Below are 22,612 nucleotides of genomic sequence, written 5' to 3'. Positions count from 1 at the left end.
GGTAGTAGGATTGTGGAAGAGGGTACGTATTTAGGGAAACGAGTAAGATCTATGGTCGAAGATTTCATAGATATAAATCTTACCCCCATAATTGATAAATTAAGAACAATATGTGGCACTGGGACAACTTAAAGCTATTTATAATCAGTAGATGTAACCTGATTAAGATGATGATTCTGCCTAAACTGCTATATGTCTTTCGTAAAATTCCCTTAGAAATACATAATGCATGGTTTATGCAGATTGAAAGGGAGGTTGCCAGATTTATATGGTCCTATAAGCAGGCATGTAGATCGAATATATTTCTATCTCTTCCTAGGGAAAGGGACGGTCTTGGTTTACCCAATTTTAAATTCTATTATTTAGCAGCCTCTCTAAAATATTACTGGCCTTTATTTGGTGTCATGAAAAATTGTGCCTTCAATATTTGAAAACTTGATCGGTTCACAAGCTAATGGTTGCCTGTTAAAAATATATGAACCTAATTACTTTAAAAAGACTTAGGAAGAAAATAGGGATTGGCAGATTTAGCAAATATACTCCATTAATGGAGAATAATCAGATACCGGGGACAGTGGCAGACGAGTATCTACAGAGCTGGGAGAAAGCAGGAGTCTTTAGGATAGGCGATCTTTTGACTGGGGAACATTTCGCTTCTTTTGAAGTAGTTATGGCTAGATTTAATATTAAGGGCCAGGATTTCTTTAACTTTTTACAAATAAGGGATTATCATTTCAAAAAAGCGGGTGGGGCAGTAGGGTTTTCAGTGATTCCATTGCTGGAAGTCGTTACTGGCATATCTGGTTCGTCAATCTCATCGTTGTATAGCATATTGCTGGAGGGTGTAACAGATGATATTGAAAAGCACTCTTTGTATTGGCAGGCCAGGGTGGATGTGGCAGACTCGTGTTTCCTCAAATCAATAGAAATGGCGAATGTGGTACTGCACGGCAAGCTTACTGGCCCAAAATTCTAAGCCTCTTTTTGAGCTATACATCACCCCGGCAAAAATTGTTAAATGGGGTGGTACGGATGGGACCCAGTGCGTAAGGTGTAATAGACATGGGGCGGATATGACTCACATTTTTCTACATGCTCTAGCTTAGATTTATTAAGAGGCAAAGTCTCAGGCTTTTTGCAATATGTTTTAAAAAAAAGAAGTTCAGTTGTCTCCTCAGTTTATGCTACTCGGGGTAACTGCTCAAGACGTTTCTAGCAGTGAGTTTTTATTCATAGGTATGTCAGTGCTTAGATTATGCATCACCTCAGCATGGTTAGATCATTTACCTCCAACCTTTTTGCAATGGAAAGCCCGGTTTCTACATATATTTAACTTGGAAAAAGCACTTTACGAACAAAAAAGTAGGAAAGGAAGAACTAAAGGGCTTAAGATATGGAGCCCGCTTAAAGATTGGGTGGAGGGATTAAGGTAGAAGAGTTAGCTTTGCCTTTAATTTTAAGCTAAAACAAAAAAAGAGAAAGCATGACTAAACTACTCAGAGTTTACTGTTAACGTAAGAACCGAACAAACCAATGGTGGTGCCATGTCGGGTTGTTTCTAGGCCCCCCCAGGACCTGCACATTTTGGATGACCTAAACTGAATACAGACACTGGGCACCCCCACAGGATGGGTCAGCTGTTAGACCTGCTAGCTGTACAGTGCCACGACAACCCCCTGTACTATACAATGTGGTAGGTAGTTTCTGACAACCGCTGAACATGACAACCCTGATTCCTCAGGTATCGTGGAAACAATACAGTATCTTTCCCTCAGTCACTCATGCTAGCTTTTCTCAGAATACATAGAATGACTATTGGAATGGCTTCAATAAGTATTTATTGGTCAAGCATCAGTCTAGTATGAAACATGTTAGCTGCGACAATCAAAAGACAGGAGTAGACAAACGTAATCGCTAGTACCAATATCGTAAAATGTTGATACATTACTACCATAATGCTAATAAGATGAATACAAATATATTACATAAAACAATAGCCTTGGCGTACTCCCACGATGTGTATCCTACTAAGCGTGAGCGCAAAATCCGTTCCGCTCGTGGATTTTCGGTAAATCCGCAATCCGTGAACTCCCGCGAATTTACCGAAAATCCGCGAATCCGCGAGCGGCGGATCTGGGGGGCAAAAGTTCAAGCCTTCAAGCTTGAAGTTGTAACTATTTTAGGATGGCGCCGGCAAGCTGCCAGCGCCATCCTAAAATAGTTACTAAGCTAGCTTTAGTTAGCTTCAACAGGAAGCACTAATAGATCAAATAAAGCAGGTGCTCAAGCACCTGCTTTTTTTTATCTATTAGTGCTTCCAGATGAAGCTAATTTAGTAACTATTTTAGGATGGCGCTGGCAGCTTGCCGGCGCCATCCTAAAATAGTTACAGGATGGTGGATGACAGCTCACTCAAGGGACCCCTGCGCACATCGGTGCGATTGCATAGTAACACACACATGGCCGCTGGAACTAGTTGAAGCTTAAATTCAGTGACTCATTCATCAGCCCAAAAACAATCGTGAGCGTCGTCGAGGCTTGGCAGGTGTGCCTTCTTCCCAAATCTACCGTCGAAAATCAGCTGTGAGGCTGGATAGAGGCCTTTGTATCCTTGACTCTCACGAGCGCAATCCTCGTGCTGTTCCTGTGACCAGGAGCTTCTTTCTCTTGATCTGCTGCTCTGATCGGTCCCTGACCTTTTATACACACAAGAGGCATGTGAACTCGCATGGAAGATCCGCCCATTTGGCCCCGCTCACACACACGGTGTGCACCGTCTTCCCGCCATTTACCCACTATGACGGACAGCTCACTCGAGGGACCCCTGCTCCCTTCGGGGGGATTGCATAGTAACACACACATGGTCGCTGGAACTAGTTGAAGCTCAAATTCAGTGACTCATTCATCAGCCCAAAAACAATCGTGAGCGTCGTCGAGGCTGGGCAGGTGTGCCTTCTTCCCAAATCTACAGTCGAAAATCTGCTGTGATGCTGGATAGAGGCCTTTGTATCCTTGACTTTCACGAGCGCAATCCTCGTGCTGTTCCTGTGACCAGGAGCTTCTTCCTCTTCATCTGCTGCTCTGATCGGTCTCTGACCATTTATACACACAAAAGGCACTTGAACTCGCACAGAAGACCCCCCCTATTTAAAAAAAATCCGCAAAATCCGCGAATCTGCAAATTTGCGGATTTTGTAAATCCGTAAAATACGCAAATCCGCAAATTCGCGGATCGTGAATCCACGAAATCCGCTCATGCTTATATCCTACCTAACCGTGCCTAGCCTAGAGGTGTAGATGAAGCATATATGTATAAGCAAAGTGCTCAGCCGGCCCTCCGGGGGGAGGTTGGGGGTGCCGCCGAGCTCTTTGCCGGGGCTGATTTTCGGCCGATTTTGTTACAGGGCAGATTTTTGCAGCTATGCTGCATAAACGGCCCTGCAACAAAAACGTCCCCCAGGGGCTCAAAACTGGTCCCCACCCGTGCGGCGCACCGGAGGATTGCCCGGTGCACGCAACGGCCAGTCCGACCCTGTGTATAAGTGCTAGGACATGTCCAATGGAACCTAATGGAGCCAAGAATTCCTCGGGAAAGTGCTAACCCCTCACCTGATGGTTCTGAATGAAGGGTCCCGTCTCTGCATCAAGGATGACACCCCGCAAGGGATATCACATCTCTGCCTGTCACAGGATCAGCCTGCAGAGTCTCGGCGCAGCCTGTAAGGAATTCTTCCACTGCCTTGGTAAGGGGGATTGAGAGTCTTTTATACTAAAGTGGTCACTCCGGGGTCTTTCTAGAATCAATATGTGTTGAAAACATTCACTAATCCCCTGCCAATCCTTTTCTAAACAAACATGAGCATATGCAGCCGGCTGTTGGTACGTCAGGTACAGGGATTAAGATATAAAAGCAAGAGCCGATGTCAAAGAGAAGGAAGTAAGCTACTGGTTAAAAGGTCATCTGTGAGTGTAATACCGTTATGTCGTGTGGATGGGGCAAAATGTACGTAATCGGTTGTACATGAAGGAACTAACCTAAGGGACATGACAAACGTCTTAGCCGACAACTCTCCATTACTCTTGGGTAGAACTGTGTTGCATAAATACATACACTATATATTCCTTCGGCATATATTTACTAGGATAATTTCGAATTGGATTGAAAATTTGGAGTGTTAATGCTTAGAGTAGGGAATTAAAAGGCAAATGGTATGTAGTAAAAGTGTTTTGACTGTTTGAAATAAGTGACAATTTGGCAAAGTTTATCTACCCCACTGTATGTAATGTCTCAACATTTAAGACATAATATCCATCTTTTAAAATTCTGAAGTTTGTAACTATTGATGGATTTATTCCTGAATAATTATATTAAATACACAAGATTAAGGTGGAGAGTAACCATCTTCCCACAACATTTGTTACTCCAAGGTCATTGATGAGGGGTGGTGAGGATTTTGTGATTCCAGATAAGGTCACATGTGGCAGTTTGGTTCTCTTCAATACTTGAATCTTTGTTAGATATCCAAGGCATTGTCTGATATCTTGTGGTAATCCTCTGCCAGCGAGGAGGGAGACCTGGGCTGACTGAGAAAAGGAGGAGTCGTTGGAGGATTTCAGAATCTGAAGAGAGCATTGCATGGAAGAGTGAGAGTTTTAAAATCAGAGAAAAACATGCCCCAAACCACAACAGTGAAATGGTAAACACGTTGTGCATCAGTCGTATGTAAGTCTCTATTGACCAATTACTAAAAATCATTACAATCATGGAGAATAAAAGCAACAAGTCTTAAAGCAGAGTCATCAAAAATAATTTTTGACCAGATGCATTACACATTTCAAGATAATTCAAGGATGACATACTGTACTGGACCATTGAAATCACATGAAACATCATAAAAGTAGTATTTCGTCCATTTCATTATGTAACCACTCTATATAATAATAATAAAAACTTCCATGCGTTCAATCTTCGCCGCCTGGCCCAGCCGACTAATTGAAGTGCCTTTGTGCAATTCCTTCGAACTAGCTATACTTGATATGGACATCATATATAATAATAAATAATAAATTAATATGAAGAGCCTCCATGTCTCTACTCAAATCTTAAAAGCATTTTATTAGGATCATTTGCCAGGAAACCTATGTTTCAGAACACATTTCGGAAACTATCCTTTGGAGGACTCATTGATAAATTCAAGTAAATATCATCAAAAAGTTTATAAAGCCTACGTGCCTTCGTTTTTACATTTGTTTTTTAAAGGAGCAAGTTAAGATTAGAATTATTTGACTCATTTTGGGTAGATTGGCCAACTTTAATATCTGGTTGTAATGAACTTTACTAATTACAAACAGTAGGGTTTTACCTTAACTGACACCCATCTTACACCAGTGCAAGAGCAAGACTAATACAACAACAAAGCCATCAATACAACCATTTATTATTCCTGTAACACAGGTAAAACATCAGCCTGGGTCAGTTTCTTCTCAGCTATAAGGATGAACTTAACAAAATGGGTTGTTATAGCAGAGGTATTCTCTAAGAGGTACGATATAATTGCTTTGCGACACGTTCTTATTCCTATTTCCTTAAAAATGGGTTTTAACAGTGTTTGCCTCTCGTCGCAATCTAGAGCAAATACATACAATATGCGATTGCATTTCATTGACACAAGCACATATTTCTATTTCTATTTAAAATTATTTGTACAGCGCACGTACACCAGCGGTTTCATGGCGCTAAACTGACAGAGAGCTGGGCAAAAAAAAAACCAGGGGCTAAATTGGAACCCATGAATGAGAAAGGATGTATTAATTAAAGAATTTGGCAAAACGGTGTGCCTTGAGCTGTTTCCGGAACAGCAGGTACGAAGTTGAAGCTCTGAGCTCTAAAGGCAACGAATTCCAGAAAATTGGAGCGAGGGTCGCGAATTTCGAGCCTCCCCATTTCTTTCTTCGGAACCGCGGAACAGTGAGAAGGGATTGAGTAGATGACCTCAGTTCCCTGGAGGGAACATAAGGGATAATCTCCGATGAGATGAAAGCCGGTGCCGTGCCCAGTCGTGCTTGAAAGGTGATGGAAGCAAGCTTAAACTGGACACGGGCACAGACAGGAAGCCAATGTAAGGACTTCAGGAGGGGAGTGGTATGGTGGGATTTTGGGAGTTTGAACACCAGGCGCGCCGCCTGGTTTTGAATCTGCTGCAAACGCCGAAGACTATATGCAGGAATACCTGCATATAGGGCGTTGCCATAATCCAGGCGGGATACGACCATGGTGAGGGTGATTAGTTTTAGGGCATCAAATGAGAAGAAACGGGACACCTTGCGTATGGTACGCAGTGCCAGAAAGGAAGAAGAAACCACAGAGCTGACCTGGGAGTGAAGGGTGAGTTGGGAGTTGAGCTTGATGCCTAGAGTTTTAACTGAGGTAGAGGGAGCAGGTGGGGAACCAAGGGAAGGGGGCCAGAAGATAGGGGACCAGGGGCTGGATGAACCACCCGTCAACACCAGCTCAGTCTTGTCTGGGTTGAGTTTGAGATGGTTGTGGTTCATCCAGTCTTGGATGTGGATCATGATGGTTTGAAAATTAGGGGCAGAATCGGGGGAAGAGGAAAGATTGAAAACAAGCTGGAGGTCATCCGCATAATTGAATACGGCGACCTCCATTTGTTGCAGTGAAAAGATAAGAGGGGAGATGTAGAGGTTAAATAGAAGGGGGGAAAGGGAGGAACCTTGGGGGACCCCGCACCGAACATCGCGGAAGTCCGCAGTGAAATCACCCAGGCGAACTGCCTGGGTGCGGTCCCTCAGGTAGGATGATAACCAAACCAACGCGGTGCCCCCGATCCCCGCCGCCCTGACACGGGAAAGTAAGATGGAATGATCCACCGTGTCAAAAGCGGCTGAGAGATCGAGGAGGACCAAGGCCTGAGGTTGGCTGGTATCCATTCCCTCCCTGAGGTTATCAAGGACCGAAAGCACTACGGACTCCGTAGAGTGTGCGGGCGGAACCCGGCCTGGCGGGGGGCGAGAGCCCCGTTCTTCTCCACGAAAGAGCTCAAGGCACAGGTGACATGGCGCTCGAGTACTTTCGCCAGGAACGGTAAAAGAGAGATAGGGCGAAAATTGACTGGGACAGAGGGGTCGGCGCCCGGTTTTTTCAAAATGGGGACGATGACAGCGGATTTGAGTGAGTTGCACACATAATCTGCAATTTTGTGTTTGCCAATGTTGTACCCATCTCAGAGTCACATCCTTTGTTGGATAGCGGCCAAATCTTAACATAAGGACTCATTGTCAGTGAAATTGCTCTCCCACCCTCGCAGCTCCACCATTAAGTGAGGTGCCCCTGCCCCTGCACTCTTGAGTGTTGGTGATCGAGGCCCTCCTCCACCTGCAGGTTTCCCTGCGCCTCATCCCTGGTGGTCCAGTGGACCTCAGTCTCCTTTCACACACTCTGCTCCTTCACTCGTTTTTCTACCCTTTCTATCTTTCACCCTTCTGCACCTTTCTGCATCTCTGCTCTTTTGTGCCTTATTTCTGCCCATTTTCCCTTTCTCTCACTCTGCTCCTTCACTCGTTTTTCTACCCTTTCTATCTTTCACCCTTCTGCATCTCTGCTCTTTTGTGCCTTATTTCTGCCCATTTTCCCTTTCTCTCCCTCTGCTACTTCACTCGTTTTACTCGTTTTTCTACCCTTTCTATCTTTCACATTTCTGCACCTCTGCTCTTTTTTGCCTTATTTCTGCCCATTTTCTCTTTCTCTCCACCCACCATCCACAGACACCAGCACCTGCTTCCACAAAGAAACTGGACCAAAATCACCGACGACCAGCTCATCTCCTCACTCAACAACTCCACCCCAACCATCGCGGAAAACGACGACCCCAACACAGCAGCCCGAACCCTGCATAGATGGAACTCGGACAGCACCAACACCATAGCCCCCCTCAAGAAAAACAACAATACCCGTGCCACGAAAGCCAGATGGTTTACCACTGAACTTCGAGACTCCAGGCGCACATGCCGCCACCTAGAAAAGGACTGGAGAAACACCAAATGCACAGAAGCCCACAACATCTTCAGAGCCGCCACCAACGCTCACCCTCAACTCATCAGAGAAACGAGGAAAAAAGCGATTGAAGACAGAATCTCCACCCACGCACACAACAGCAAGGAACTCTTCAGCATCATCAAGGAGTTCGCCCAACCCACCAGCAAGTCTACCGACATCCCTCCCTCACAAGACCTCTGCGACAAACTCAGCAACTTTTTCCCCCACAAAATCAAGAGCATCTACGACAACTTCGACGAAGACAACCAACACACTGTACCCTCACCAACCACCCCCGACACCCGGAAACCAGTGATTGATGACTGGACAGCCCTCACCACCAAAGACACACTGAAGACAATGAAGTCAATCCACTCAGGGGCCCCCACGGACCCCTGCCCCCACCACATCTTCAACAGAGCCGCTGACACCATCACACTCATGCTCTGCCACACCATCAACCGCTCCCTGGCGACCGCCTCGTTCCCCGACGACTGGAAACACACTGAGGTCAAGCCCCTCCTGAAGAAACCCTCAGCGGACCCCACCTACCTCAAAAACTACAGACCCATCTCCCTGCTCCCTTTCCCAGCGAAAGTCATCGAGAAAGCCATCAACAGCCAACTCGCCACATTCATTGAAGAACACAACATCCTCGACTCCTCCCAATCCGGCTTCAGAAAAAACCACAGTACGGAAACCGCCCTCCTCGCCGCAACAGATGACATCTGCACCCTACTGGACAGAGGAGAAACAGTAGCCCTCATCCTCCTAGACCTATCAGCGGCGTTCAACACAGTCTCCCACCGCACCCTAATACGCAGACTCTACGACGCAGGAATCCAGGACAAGGCCCTCAACTGGATCTGCTCCTTCCTCTCCAGCAGGACGCCCCTTTCCTCTCAGACCCCACACCTACCACCTGAGGAGTCCCCCAGGGCTCCTCCCTCAGCCCGACGCTCTTCAACGTCTACATGGCTCCACTTGCCCCCATCGTCAGAACCTACGGACTCAACATCGTGTCATACGCAGACGACACCCAGCTCATCCTCTCCCTATCCAACAAGCCCAACACCGCCAGACACAACTTTCGAGAAGGCATGGAAGCTGTCGCCAAATGGATGAAAAACAGCTGCCTACAACTAAACACCAACAAAACAGAAGTACTCATCATGGGCCCAAACCCCGACGCCTGGAGCGACACCTGGTGGCCCACCGCCCTCGGAAACTCGCCAACACCCACAGACCACGCACGCAACCTGGGAATCATCCTGGACTCCGAGCTTAAAATGGACCGCCAGATCAACTCTATCTCATCTTCCTGCTTCCACACCCTCCGCCTCCTTGGTAAGACCTTCAAATGGATCCCCCTCGAACACCGAAAGACAGTCACTCATGCCCTGGTCACCAGCAGACTCGACTACGGCAACGCACTCTACGCCGGAATAGACAAAAACCTCATCCGCAAGCTACAGAACATCCAGAACACCACCGCAAGACTGGTCCTCAACCTGCCAAAACACTGCCACATCTCCCAGCACCTGCACACACTCCACTGGCTCCCTGTCGAGGTGAGAATCACCTTTAAGATGCTCACCCACGCACACAAGGCCCTCCACGGCACCGGACCAGCATACCTGAACAGCCGGCTCAAATTCCACGCACCCCAAAGGACCCTACGATCAGCCCGGCTCTCCTACGCCGAGGTCCCCCGCACCAGAAAGACCAGATCGGGAGGCCGCTCCTTCTCCTTCCTCGCGGCCAAAGCATGGAACACCCTTCCGCTCCACCTCAGACAGACAACATCACTTCCCATCTTTGCAAGAAACCTCAAAACCTGGCTCTTCGACAGACCCCCTCCTTGATGGAATGGAACCTGCACCCCCCCCACCCCTAGCGCCTTGAGACCCTTACGGGTGAGTAGTTGCGCTTTAACAAACTCCTGATTGATTGATTGATTGTATCTATCCCTTAAAACCGGTTTTAAGTGGGAGGTTAAATAGGGTTGGGGCTCGCTTTTATTATACCGTTAATTAACCAACCTAGCATCCTTCTTTTGCAAGTGCCTCCTTATCCAATAAAAATCATTAAAAAAAAGTTGATTGATTCAACATCTGCTTTAAATCAATGTTGTTTCTATCCAAGTGTTCCAAAGAAAGGAACTTAAAAGTGTTTAGGCTCTCCGTTAAATAGGATCTCCAAGCACTAGCATAGTCTTTATTTATTATTTCTTGCCAACACGAGTTGACAAGAGAGTCAGAATCTGATAGATAAAATGAAAATAGACATTTTAGAAATGTAGATTGTCTCACCAGAGTGTGGCTTATTAGGCCAAACTCTAGTCTGTCATTGAGACTGTTCTAGGAGAAGGGCAGTAAATTCATACCTATAGTCACTTGGCAACAATCCAGGACAAATTCTCCTATGATGAAAGTTTTCAGTGGGGACAATTTGAACAAGTGGATGAAGAAGTATGTCTGTAAAAAAAACATAAATTTCCCAGGTGAGCAGATAATGACACCTTCTTGCGGAAGCTGGTGCAGCCACCGTAGATGATTGGTGATGAGACCCATTGTGACTCCCTTGTGTGACAAACCATACACCTGAACTTTAAAGACTCCTTAGATATGATTACTTGTCGAAAAAGGTTTCAGTATGTCATTGACACAACTGTTGCAGATGTTAATCAGAACTGTTAGGTTGGATAGAGGCTAGAACCTTTAGTTGGGCCAACAATGACTGATGGAAAGGAGGAATGCTTTTTGTGGAGCAGGAAAATTGCTTCCAAGGATAAGAAATCAGAGAGCCTGGTGATGCACTTCACACTAAGTACTCAAAGGATTCATCGAATGAATTTGTGATTGCTTTGTAGTGCCTGAAGCTGGTGGAAATAAGATCCGGACCTCCACCCCGATGATCGTCTCCATTCCAGAGAGAGGTAGGTCAGAATGAAGTGTGGTGTGAATTTCTTGTGTAACAAGGGTTGTGTGTTGCAGATTATAGGTGATTGTCATGGGTGAAGCATGAATTTCATGTCTCCTTTGGTGACTGACAAGCACTGAGCTGGACCTGTTAGTATGAGGAGCAGCACCTCAAACCCCAAAATGTAGGCTCTCTGAAATTCAGATCACCCCAAATTTTACTTTAGCGGTTCCGCTTCAATCCTCAATCTATCAATAAAGAACCTCATCCTCATTATCAGACCTAACATTAATCTAGCCAAGTATACATAATTAACTGGGATCCTTCAGTAACTGAGTTCTAGATCAGGAATATTTAAAGGGTTTTATTACAAAATCTCAAAATCAAGGGGTACAGAGTATTGCAAAATATGCTGTGAAGTCTCAAATGCATAATACATGGTCAGAAATCCAATTATTCTAAGTCCCAAATGAACAGATAAATTATAAGTGGAGAGGACAGAGTCCTTGGTAGAAAAATAAATCATCTCATTATAATGGATATAATCACAAAGGAAACCAACAGCATCTCCGGCAGAAATGGAAAGGCCCCCCAATAAATTGACATAGCCCCAACTAGACAGGAACGTCTTCTAGCTCACCTAAAAAAAAAGAGTTTTTATACACAATTTCAGAGCAATCAAACCCTCTGCTGCCTTACCTTGCCCCCCCACTACCCTCCGGCCAAACCCTTTATTTATTTATTTATTTATACTGAGTTTATAGAGCGCCTGGTTACACTGGCCAGTATGTCCCCGCACTATTCGGTGGCCTAAATGATCCCTAGTACAGCTCACGAAAAAAACAAATTAATACTTGGGGAACAAGTGTGTTTTGAGTTCTTTATGGAAAACTTTTTCGGACGGCTCCATTCGGAGTCTGAGAGGGAGAATGTTCCAACTCCGGGCCGCCAGGAGGCGAAAGGATCTGCCGCCCATCCTGGCCCTGCTGGTCTTCATGATGCACATTAACCCAGTGCCCTCCGAACGGAGGAGCCTAGTGGGTTTATACAATGTGAGCAGATTCCGCAGGAAGCTAGGGCCCTTGCCATGAGCGATCCGATGACCTATACACAGGATCTTAAACTGGACACGCTCTTTAATTGGTAACCAATGAAGCGTCCACAAGGCCTTTTTGGAAGAAGATCTTTTTGGCAGCGTCAGTACTAGGCGTGCAGCAGCATTTTGGATACCTTGCAATCGTTGGAGGCATCTCACGTTAGCTCCCAAATATAAGGCATTCCCATAGTCCAGCCTGGAAGTAACCAGGGCATGGACCAGGGCCTTCCTTGCTGACACTGGGAGCAGATCGAGCGTCTTTCTAAAACAACGGAGAATGCCAAAGCAAGTACCGGCTACACGTCTAGTATGATACTCGAAAGATAGTTTTGAGTCCATCCAGATACCCAAGGTCTTGACCTGATCTTTATTTTGGGGTAAAGGGCCCAAAGTCTGGGGCCACCATGCGGATGTCCAAACAGACGGAGACTTGCCTACGATAAGCACCTCCGTCTTGTCTCCGTTTAATCTGAGACAGTTGTTTGACATCCAATTGGCTAGGTCCTGGAGGCATGATGTAAACTGACTAGCTGCCTGCTCAGCTGGCTGCGAAAGAGCTACAACCAGCTGAGGATCGTCCGCGTAGGTCACCACAGCAACCCCATGTTTCTCCGCGATTGATGCCACTGGGGCAACATAGAGGTTGAATAAAGTGGGACTGAGGCTAGAGCCTTGGGGAACTCCCTGGTTCAGGGCGATAGCTCTGGATCTATGGGGCCCCTGCTCCACACAGAAACTTTTTGCTATTTGGGGTATTTCATGCTTAGGCCCCCATACCTTTTTGCCCACATAAGGTATGCATGCCTGTAGGAAAGTAGACTCAGCTTTTATGGTTACCCCCACTTTTTGCCTCGTGTTATGCTGTTTCTGACTAGTCTGACTTTGACCCTGCTAATCAGGACCCATGCCTATGTGCTTGCTCTCCTAAATGAGTTATGGTGCCTGCTTAGGTATATCCCAGATTGGGACGCCATTGAACTTTTACCACGCTGCCAGAAGGAGGGATTGACTGCCTCTTCATCAAGGGAAGGATTCCTGCTGCACCTCGCGGAACCCGCTTCGCGGGTCCCGCTTCGCCTGTCTGCCCATCCAAGGTTTGGCCTCTGCAGGGTGAGTGCGCGAGCGACAGGGCTGCGAGCGCGGGGACCGGGACTCACTTTCCCAGAAGTCCCGGCAACCCCGAGGCCAAGTCACCTGGCCCGCTCTCCCTGACCGCCCCGCCCCGCATTGCCGAAGAAAAGGACTCCACCTGTGCTGCTGTTTGGGACGCCATTAAACTTTTACCACGCTGCCAGAAGGAGGGATTGACTGCCTCTTCATCAAGGGAAGGATTCCTGCTGCACCTCGCGGAATCCGCTTCGCGGGTCCCGCTTCGCCTGTCTGCCCATCCAAGGTTTGGCCTCTGCAGGGTGAGTGCGCGAGCGACAGGGCTGTGTGCGCGGGGACCGGGACTCACTTTCCCAGGAGTCCCGGCAACCCCGAGGCCAAGTCACCTGGCCCGCTCTCCCTGACCGCCCCGCCCCGCATTGCCGAAGAAAAGGACTCCACCTGTGCTGCTGTTTGGGACGCCATTAAACTTTTACCACGCTGCCAGAAGGAGGGATTGACTGCCTCTTCATCAAGGGAAGGATTCCTGCTGCACCTCGCGGAACCCGCTTCGCGGGTCCCGCTTCGCCTGTCTGCCCATCCAAGGTTTGGCCTCTGCAGGGTGAGTGCGCCAGCGACAGGGCTGCGAGCGCGGGGACCGGGACTCACTTTCCCAGGAGTCCCGGCAACCCCGAGGCCAAGTCACCTGGCCCGCTCTCCCTGACCGCCCCGCCCCGCAATCCCATCTCCCCTATCAACGCCCATAAGTAGTGACGAACCCCGCTGCGCGGGAGCGCCCGGGGCTAAGCCCGGGCAAAGGGCGGGCCCTCTGTGGCCCTCAGAGGCCAGAGGAGGCCGGGCTGGGCCACTGACCCTGGTTGATTGTATCAATCCTACTTGTGCTTCGTACCCCTAGGGCATACGGATTATGTCCACTCGTAAAACTAGAAGCATGGCTGTTGCTAGTGCTAAAAAACTTACAGGGACCTTGGACGATTTTATTACCCGCACACACGCATTAATTGACGAGGGAATAACACTAATGGACAGGAGAGTATCACAAGACCTGGCCATGGCCAAACGCTCATCACTGGGTCTGATTGCGCAGGCCCAAACACCTACTACCGTTTGTCGTCCAGAAACCCAGGCTCTAGTACATAGCCACGGTGAGTTTGGGGCCATGGATGCCTCTAATACTAACATTGATACCGACCAGGACTTGGAGGCTTCACCTAACCTTAATATTCTAACTCTGAGTGGAACACAACCGCAAGAGTCAAACACCTGTGATACTACCGACGTTAACACTGAGAGGGGCAGGATTGAAGGGGCTATTCCTAAGCAGAAACAGAAGGGTAACAAACAAACCACCTTCAAACGAAAGAAGGGCCTGACATACCCCAACCCCAACCCCCCTAACCGTGAGATGCTGTCAGATGTTCCTTCTAGCTCAACAGGGGGGACACTTCCAAATAAGGTTGGTTTACCCCTAAATCTACCAGACGACACCTTAATTGATCAAAGTCTGGAGGAAATCTTACAGTTTAGTGTAGACGCTGGTAATCCTCCTCCTATAGTGCCATCACAGGAGGAGGTTGGTTTAACTATTAACAACTCTGTGATTTTCAATATGTTGAAATCTCTGTTAGAACCTATAGAGGTAAGACTACGCTGTCTCGAAACTGTCCTAAAAAACATACACAAGGACATAAGTGCTCCCAGTTTCTCCTTAAATAATAAATCTGTTCAGATTTCTAATCAGTCTAAATCACTAAAACCCCAGGCGATCCCTAATAAAACATTGGAGACTAATAAAGGGGTGCCAAAGAATCGTAGTAATACTCCAATTCAGACTATCCCTAACAACAAGCCCCCTACAGTAGAGGAAACTAAGAAAACTGATCCTGTCCATATACCCTCCAAAAACAATTCAAATTCAACTCCTCAGGTTACTTCTAGGGATGGTCTATCCCAACCCGTAATCCCTGAAGCCCTCGATAAAGTTAAATGTAAGGCCCGGAAAAATATCCATCTGCCCCCTGATGCCTGTCCCTATGTTGTTATACTTACCGGGGTCACTGAAATACCTGCAACTGAACAAGAGTCGTACCAGACTCTAAAAAATAAAGTATGCCATTGGTTAGCCAACAACTATCCCCTTCCGCCAAACATTCCCTGTAATATTCTGATGATTGAGAGAGCCCCATGGGTAGGAGATAATAGGAAAAACCTTCCAGGGGATTGTGTAGTGGTTACCTTCGAGAACACTGAGGTCGTAGAATTTATTTGCAGCAGAAGGGCCCCGAGATACCAGGCGAGCACAGTAACTGCTAGGCCTCTCTCATATTTTTACCTCCCACAAAATCAAACCGATAATCGATGGAGCTGGCTTAAGGGCCCTCACGACCGTAAACCCAGACAGAGACCCAATTTGTCCTGGGCACCACAAACCCCTGGCTGGGAGGAGGAATGGGATGGGGGATGGAATAGAGGAGGCAGACCACCGCAAGGCGGCCCTTTCTTTGGCTTGCATCCTTCTCAACTATATCACTACCCCCAACAGCGAAATGGACCTGCCAATCCTCTGTACTTCCCAACGGCGAATCGTTTTGAATGCCTCTCAAATACAGACTGGGTGGATTGACATATGCAGGGCCCTCCAAAGGGAAGGGGACCCCAGACCAGTTTAATTTTCCCTTGTAAGGAAGTGGCAACAGCGGTTTTGACCATGGATAAACCTCTTTCTACTCCCCTTGATAGCTCGTTGGAGGCGAAGAGCCGGAGTACACCATCTTTTCTCCCAGCCGCACCTCTGCCGCTTTGTAAAATTCTTACTTGGAATGTGGCAGGTTTAAATGCAAAGGCGTTAGACCCCATATGGCAAGAGTTTGTAAATCAATACGACATAGTGGGTTTGCAAGAAACCTGGGACACCACAACCAATTTTGCACTAGATGGCTTTTGTAGTGTTTTTACCCCCGCAGCTTCTAGCGCAAGAGGAAGAGCAAAAGGAGGCCTACTTACACTGTGTTCCTTGGAGCTGGTAGGGGCATTTAAACAAATAGAATCTGCACCCGCAAACACGCTAGTCGTGGAGTGGACCTTACCTGGCTCCCAAACTTTTTTAGTAGTTAATTTCTATAATTCCAGGGAGTCTTCATCTGTTAATGAACATCTGACTTCCTTATTACAATTTTTGTCAGCCCATAGAAACGACTGCACCTCCCCCCCAGAGATGATTATTCTGGGTGATTTTAATATTCACCCCTGTGAGGGTGATTGCCTCAATGATAGCTATGGGGGCTCACTGACGGAAGCCATTCCCCACTTTGTGCATACAATTGAGGGTGAGTGCCTTGAGTCTTTCCTGGCGACTTTAAATGTATTTGAATTTGCTCAAAGTAAGAATGATCCCAGAGCCCCAACCTTCGTGGGGAAAGACGCCAATACCATAATAGATTTCATTTTTGTTTCATCTGGGGTACTAGCTAAGGCACACGAGTACATGGTGGTCACTGCTAGTTTCAGCGATCACAATCCTGTTCTCCTGATGCTGGACCTAGACTGTTTCCGGACCTATAATCCAACAGATGTGGCAGCCCCAAGGGACTTGATAGCTAAAGACCAGGGAAGGCGCCTAAAATGGGAACAGATAGTCCCTGAACAATTCTTCCATTTACTTGCCCAAGAGTCAGAGGCTGATATGGCAGTATGTCTGGACCCAACTGCTCGAGGCCCGGATGTAGTAGTAGCATATGAGGAGATATGCGGAAGGATTGCTAAGAATTTGGAGTTAAGGTCTACCGGGCAAAGGATCAAGAAACCCCAGAAATGGTTTAATAAAGAATGCTCGCAGAAACATAGCGCTCTGATGAAAGCTCTAAAACAAAAACCTAGGGACAGGACTTTAGTGGCCAATCTAAGGAAGGATTACAAAATTGCAGTTCTCAAACGCAAATCTGGAATCAAGGAGGAAGCCTGGGAGAGCCTATTATCTACGGACGTATTGAGAGATAGCAAAAAGTTCTGGGCCATTGTGAACCAGCCCTTCTTCTCCAATGATGGGAAGACCGACATGGACTGTGTGATAGAAGATGGCAGATGGGTAGCTCACTTCGAAAAGATCTATGAATCCACAGCATCTGGTTTAACTGATAACGTCCACAAATCCTCCAACCTGGTTATGGATTTTAGTAGTTTGGAGGTTGAAAGGGCGATCAGAGACACAAGTAAACACAAAGCCCCGGGCCCTGACGGGGTCCCTGCAGATCTCTATATCCAATACCCACAATTTTGGTCGAAGATATTAACGAATGTTTTTAATGCAATACCCACAGCTGGTTTTCCTTCCTCCTGGTCCACCTCTATTATTGTGCCCATATTCAAGAAAGGGAACAGGGGGGACCCGGCTTGCTACAGGCCAATCTCCCTGCTGGACTCTGCCGTTAAGATCTTGGGCAGAGTCATCCTGCAGAGGCTTGAGGATTGGCTTGGAGAGAACAGGATCCTCTCGGAGTTACAGTATGGTTTCAGAGCACATAGAGGGACCATGGACCAATGTCTTAACCTCCACCTAATTATCAGCAAGTACACTGTGGTGAAGGGGGGACTCCTTTATTTGGGTTTTATGGACTTATCATCCGCTTTTGATTTGGTCAATCGTTCAAAACTGTGGACTACTTTGCGCAATATGGGTTTGGACACAATTTTGGTTAATTTTCTGCACGACCTCCATTTAAATTTATTTGCATCTGTTAGGGTGAACAGGGATGGAAGGTGCACAGCGAAATTTAAGTCCGGGAGAGGTGTCAGACAAGGCTGCATTCTGGCACCTCTCCTTTTTACACTGTACATCAACTCCTTGGGTAATTCATTGAACTCAGTCACCCCAGACATTCCGCGTATGGGGGGGGTACCTATTCCGGTCCTCTTATACGCGGACGATGCCGTCCTCTTAGCTCGGACTGGCACAGGCCTTCAAAAACTATTAGATCATTTTGGCCTTTTTATGGAAGCACTCGATCTTAAGATTAACTCGACCAAATCTCATGTTATGGTTACTGGTTCACGAAAAAAACACACGAAGATCAGGTCTTTTAGCTGTAATAGTTCACCAATTTCCAGGGTCCCTTTCTTTTGTTATCTGGGTGTCACCTTCGATGAGAAAGGAACATGGGGTCCACAAATGAGATTAAAACAGAATGGAGTCATTAGATTCACTACAGCCCTCCTGCACTTCTCTAAAAAACTGGGCTCAAGACCCATGGAAGCTATGACCCGTATCTATAAAGCTAAATGTTTGGCAATTGCCTCTTACGGGGCTGCCATATGGGGCTATGTCTCATGCCCAGGTATTCAGATTGCAGAAAATAACTTTTTACGAGCCTTATTATCACTCCCTAAATCTTCTCCTATACATACAATTCATAATGAATTAGGCTTGGGCCATGTTACTGACCTCTTAAAAATGGCCCCAGTGATATACTGGGTTAAAACCTGGACAAACTAGGAAATCAGTTTAAATCATTGTATCCTCAAAGATTGCTTGTCTCTAGATAAAGCCAATAACATCCCTTGGCTGGCGTATGTTAGAGCGGCATGCGCGAGGCTAGGGCGCCCAGAAATGTACTCTTTGCCACACAATTTAAATAAAGAGGATGTAAAGTGGGTCAAGCTGCATTTCCAAAACCTGTTGGAGTCTGAAAGGGAAACGGTTGAATTAGGTAAACCAATGGTACGTTCACTTTTCCAACTTTCCTCAACTTTAGCCATGGAACCTTATTTGAAATATGTTACCAAGCCTTACCATCGCTTTTTACTTATAAGGTTCAGGTTTAATCTAATACACCTTGTGCTCGGCTCACAATCAAAGTGGGGCTTACCAGAAAACTTACCCCCCTGTACCTGCGATTGTTTCTCTATACAGGACACCCTTCACTTAGTTATGCTTTGAGAACATTATCTGGTGGCTCGCAAAAAATTCCTGGTACCTATTCTGAAAGATTTGAACTTTGTCCAGGTACGGCCAGCATTATTACATCTACAGATGCTGAACTCGGTACAGACAACATATGGGGTAGCTTGTTTTCTGGCAGCAGCTGCCAGACAAAATAAATTAAGAACGGCCGCTATTCTTAATAACCAAATCTGATATCTGTACAATTTTGTTGGACACCATTTAACTTTGCTAACATAGACACTTATTTTAAACAAAATTCTCTTCTGTGCTTTTATGAAGGTGTAGTAATGTCCTTTTCATACATGTTTAATTGAATTTTAAACTTGCTTTGTATACTATGTCTTGCTTTTATGGTTTTAAATAACCAAATAAAGTTTCTTTGACTGACTGACTGACTGACACTGGTGTATCCTTATTAGTCCCTAGTATAGGGTACCGAGGTACGCAGGACATAGGTACTCCAGGGGTCCCCCATGCGGTGAAGCATGTATTATGCCACCCATGAGAGACCGCTCAAACTGTGACTATAGGCCTGCCATTGCAGCCTGTGTAAGCTGGTGCTAGTACCACTTACGGTAGATTTAGGTTTCCCCATATCTAAGGTCACTGCGCTTAAAACCTCAGTTACCCCTAAAGCAGTCCTTTTAATCCTGTAGGCAGGGTGCTCAGTTCTAAGTGTGAGGGTGCCCCTGCATGAGCAGGATACCCCTATAAAGTTCGTAGTCAATTGTCCCGGGTTGTAAGTGAACTAGCCATTATGATATGAGGGGCCATGCGTCATTACACAATGACCATCTCTAAACTGGCTGTAATGAACCCTGTCATGTTTGGTATCAAACATGTTGGAATCATAGCTACCGCACTGTGATTGGTGTGGGATTTATGATTTCAGGCACTGTAAAGCTCCTCCGTGAGGCCCTCAGTGATCCCGGTACCAGTCTTCCAGAACCAGACAGCGACCAGAGACATGTTTCTGCCCTTCTGCTGCTGAGCCAAGCTCGAGCAGGGGAAGAAAGAACAATAGATATCCTGTCACATGGAGGTGTTACCACCTCCCAGATGGGATTTAGTGTGTTGGGGCAGGGTGGGGATGCATAACAGCACCACTGAGATTGCTCGAAGAGCGTTCTTGGTGCCCTCTTTGCATACTCCAGTTCAAACCAGTTCAGAGAGCTGTTGACTCCCACTCTGGTGTGAAACTGGACAAAGGACATGGGAGTACCCTCCCCACTCTACAGCCCCTCATCTGGGTTGGACCCCTGAATCGTCCCAACCCTTTCCTTAGGGTGCTTAAGGGTTTACCTGTGGTTGCGTCCCTAGATTTGTTGTAGGACAAGATCCATATCTGACACCACTTCTGCTGCGACCGTCTGGGCACTCTGCAACTGGGAAGACAAATGCTGCTCCTGGTCTCATAGTCCTGCTTGTCTGCTGCAAAATATGTGCCTGTGCTTCAAACAAGATGCTCCCAAGACTTGTGGACATCCAAGACACCTGACGGAATCTCCCTTGAAGTGATCTGCAGGCACCGCAACAAATCTGACCAGTCTGCTGATTCTGGGCTCCCACTGACTCAGAAAGGCTCTGCAACACAGGTGGTGGTTCTTCAACTCCATCAAGGCCTGCACTGTCTTCTCACGGAGTTGGAGGCCAGTATCCCTCTTTGGAACCGCAGGAACTGAACCAATGTTCACCACTTCAACTTGTCATTGCAAATGCTTATTGGCTCTCTACCTCAGAGATCGTTGGGCTCCAAGTAGCCTCAACCTCAATCAACTCCTGTGACCAAGATATACCTCCTCACCACATCTCTTGCAATGTGGAATTGCGTCTTTGTCAAACTGCTAGAGGTCTTCTTGCGACTCCGGTGCCTCCGTCCTGTGGGTCCTCTTGAGGGTCTTCTTTGACTCCAGTGGGATCCCCTGATTGCTCGGGGCCAACTCTGATTCCCCTGCTTGTTGTGAGTCTCTTGGACCTTGCTGATCCTGACGCTGCGGTACAAAAGGGGGTGGTAATGGACGGAGCATCTGAACCAATCAAACACTCACACCCAGTCAAAAGATCTGGGTTGAATCCATCACCGTTCTTTAGCCCACTCTACCACCCCAGTTCAGACATGGCTATATGCAAATCAGTCTGACCCTGTGCCTCATGGGAACAGTCCAGCCTGAACTGCCAAGACATGCCTTCCCTGGACCGGAAACAAGCTTCCGAGGACCGGTTTCTGGCATTCCCGCCGTCTTCAGCCAGTCACTGCACCTTTTTTCACTTGCCAAGTTGTTTGCAGTTGCCAAGGCTTATTGGTGTTCCAGACGGACACTGACCCCTCAACTCTCGACATCTGATGTGGGTCAGCTTGTGAACAGCTCCTGGACTTCCACAGCATTGCCTGGTCCACACAACTGCAGCTCCAAGGTCACTGTCAACTCTCCTGCAATACCCGATATTGGTGGGCATTTGTCATCCGTGCCTCCTGGTCACTTCTGAGTGGCATGAACTCTGTCTCCTCTGCTTGCAGGTACTTCTCATCATGAATCCACCTTTGGGTTCTAACAGACAATTTCCCCTTCTTTTCCAGCGGCATTTTCCTGAAGTCCTCCATTGAGTTTGACAGCGGTTTCAACGCCACTTCGCATCTATGCACCGGTTTTCCCTGATGTAGGTGACCTGGTTCCTAGGGTATCAGTGGGTTGGGTGGCTCCTCAACGTTTTGTCTTCCATTGGGATTCTTCATGGCCCGCTGGGAAGGGTCCTTCTTTAAAATGGCATCTGCGACTTACCCATTTACTTGAATTGAGCATGCGGTCATGTTCCCACACTGCACACAGCCTCCGTGGGTTTCTAGTTACTTACCTTGGGTGGTTCCTTGGGTCCTCAGCACTTCTACATCTTCTCGGTATAGTCTTGACTTGAGTCGTGGTTCATATCCCACTATATTAGTATATGGATTGGTCTCCCCCCGGGGACCACTGTGTATTCGTGCTACTTACCTGTTTTAATTGCACAGTATTGTGTGCATTGTGTAATTCTCCTGGTTGGAGATGTTTGTATGTGTTAGTGAGTGTCTTATAAGAAATATCTATTTTTATAAATACATTTTGTTTTTCTTTTTCATTTAATCCATAAAAGTAAGATTACTTTCTGGTAAAACAAGCTGCTTTGCACTCCATCTGGACTAAGCCTGGGGGCTATTCTCCAAAGCTACCACTTACAGAGCTTTTTAAGGTTGTATAAGACCACTTAAATCACCATAAGGGATGTAAGGATTAGTGCTGGGTGCTACACTTCTATAAGTGAGCACCATATACTTAGCCAGCCTCCTATATTAGTCTGCAGTGATTGAGATTTCTTGACTGCATTGTTTTACCAGCTAATCTTGGTGTGGAATCATCGAAAACAATCACTAATATTTAGCACATATAATACAGCTTAGAATAGGTACGTTCTACTGAACTTAGAGTTGAGTAGTTAAGAGTCTGGCACAACCCTTTCTCCA

General features: G+C 46.8%; 1 protein-coding gene across 2 annotated transcripts in view; it reads left to right on the top strand.

Moving 5' to 3' along the window:
- Positions 1-22,612, top strand: part of LOC147706615 (uncharacterized) — a 190,873-nt gene that overhangs the window by 69,081 nt on the left and 99,180 nt on the right. The window contains exon 3 of one of the 2 annotated variants that reach the window (XM_086933105.1): positions 10,926-10,991. The exons of the other annotated variant lie outside the window; for it this stretch is intronic. Within the exon in view, the coding sequence (XP_086789231.1) occupies positions 10,926-10,991 (66 nt within the window). The remainder of the gene's footprint in view (positions 1-10,925; positions 10,992-22,612) is intronic. 2 annotated transcript variants of the gene reach the window in all.

Source organism: Lissotriton vulgaris, chromosome 7 (genome assembly GCF_964263255.1).
Source record: "Lissotriton vulgaris chromosome 7, aLisVul1.2, whole genome shotgun sequence".
NCBI classification, from domain to species: domain Eukaryota; kingdom Metazoa; phylum Chordata; class Amphibia; order Caudata; family Salamandridae; genus Lissotriton; species Lissotriton vulgaris.
This window is presented reverse-complemented; position numbering and strand designations above follow the sequence as displayed.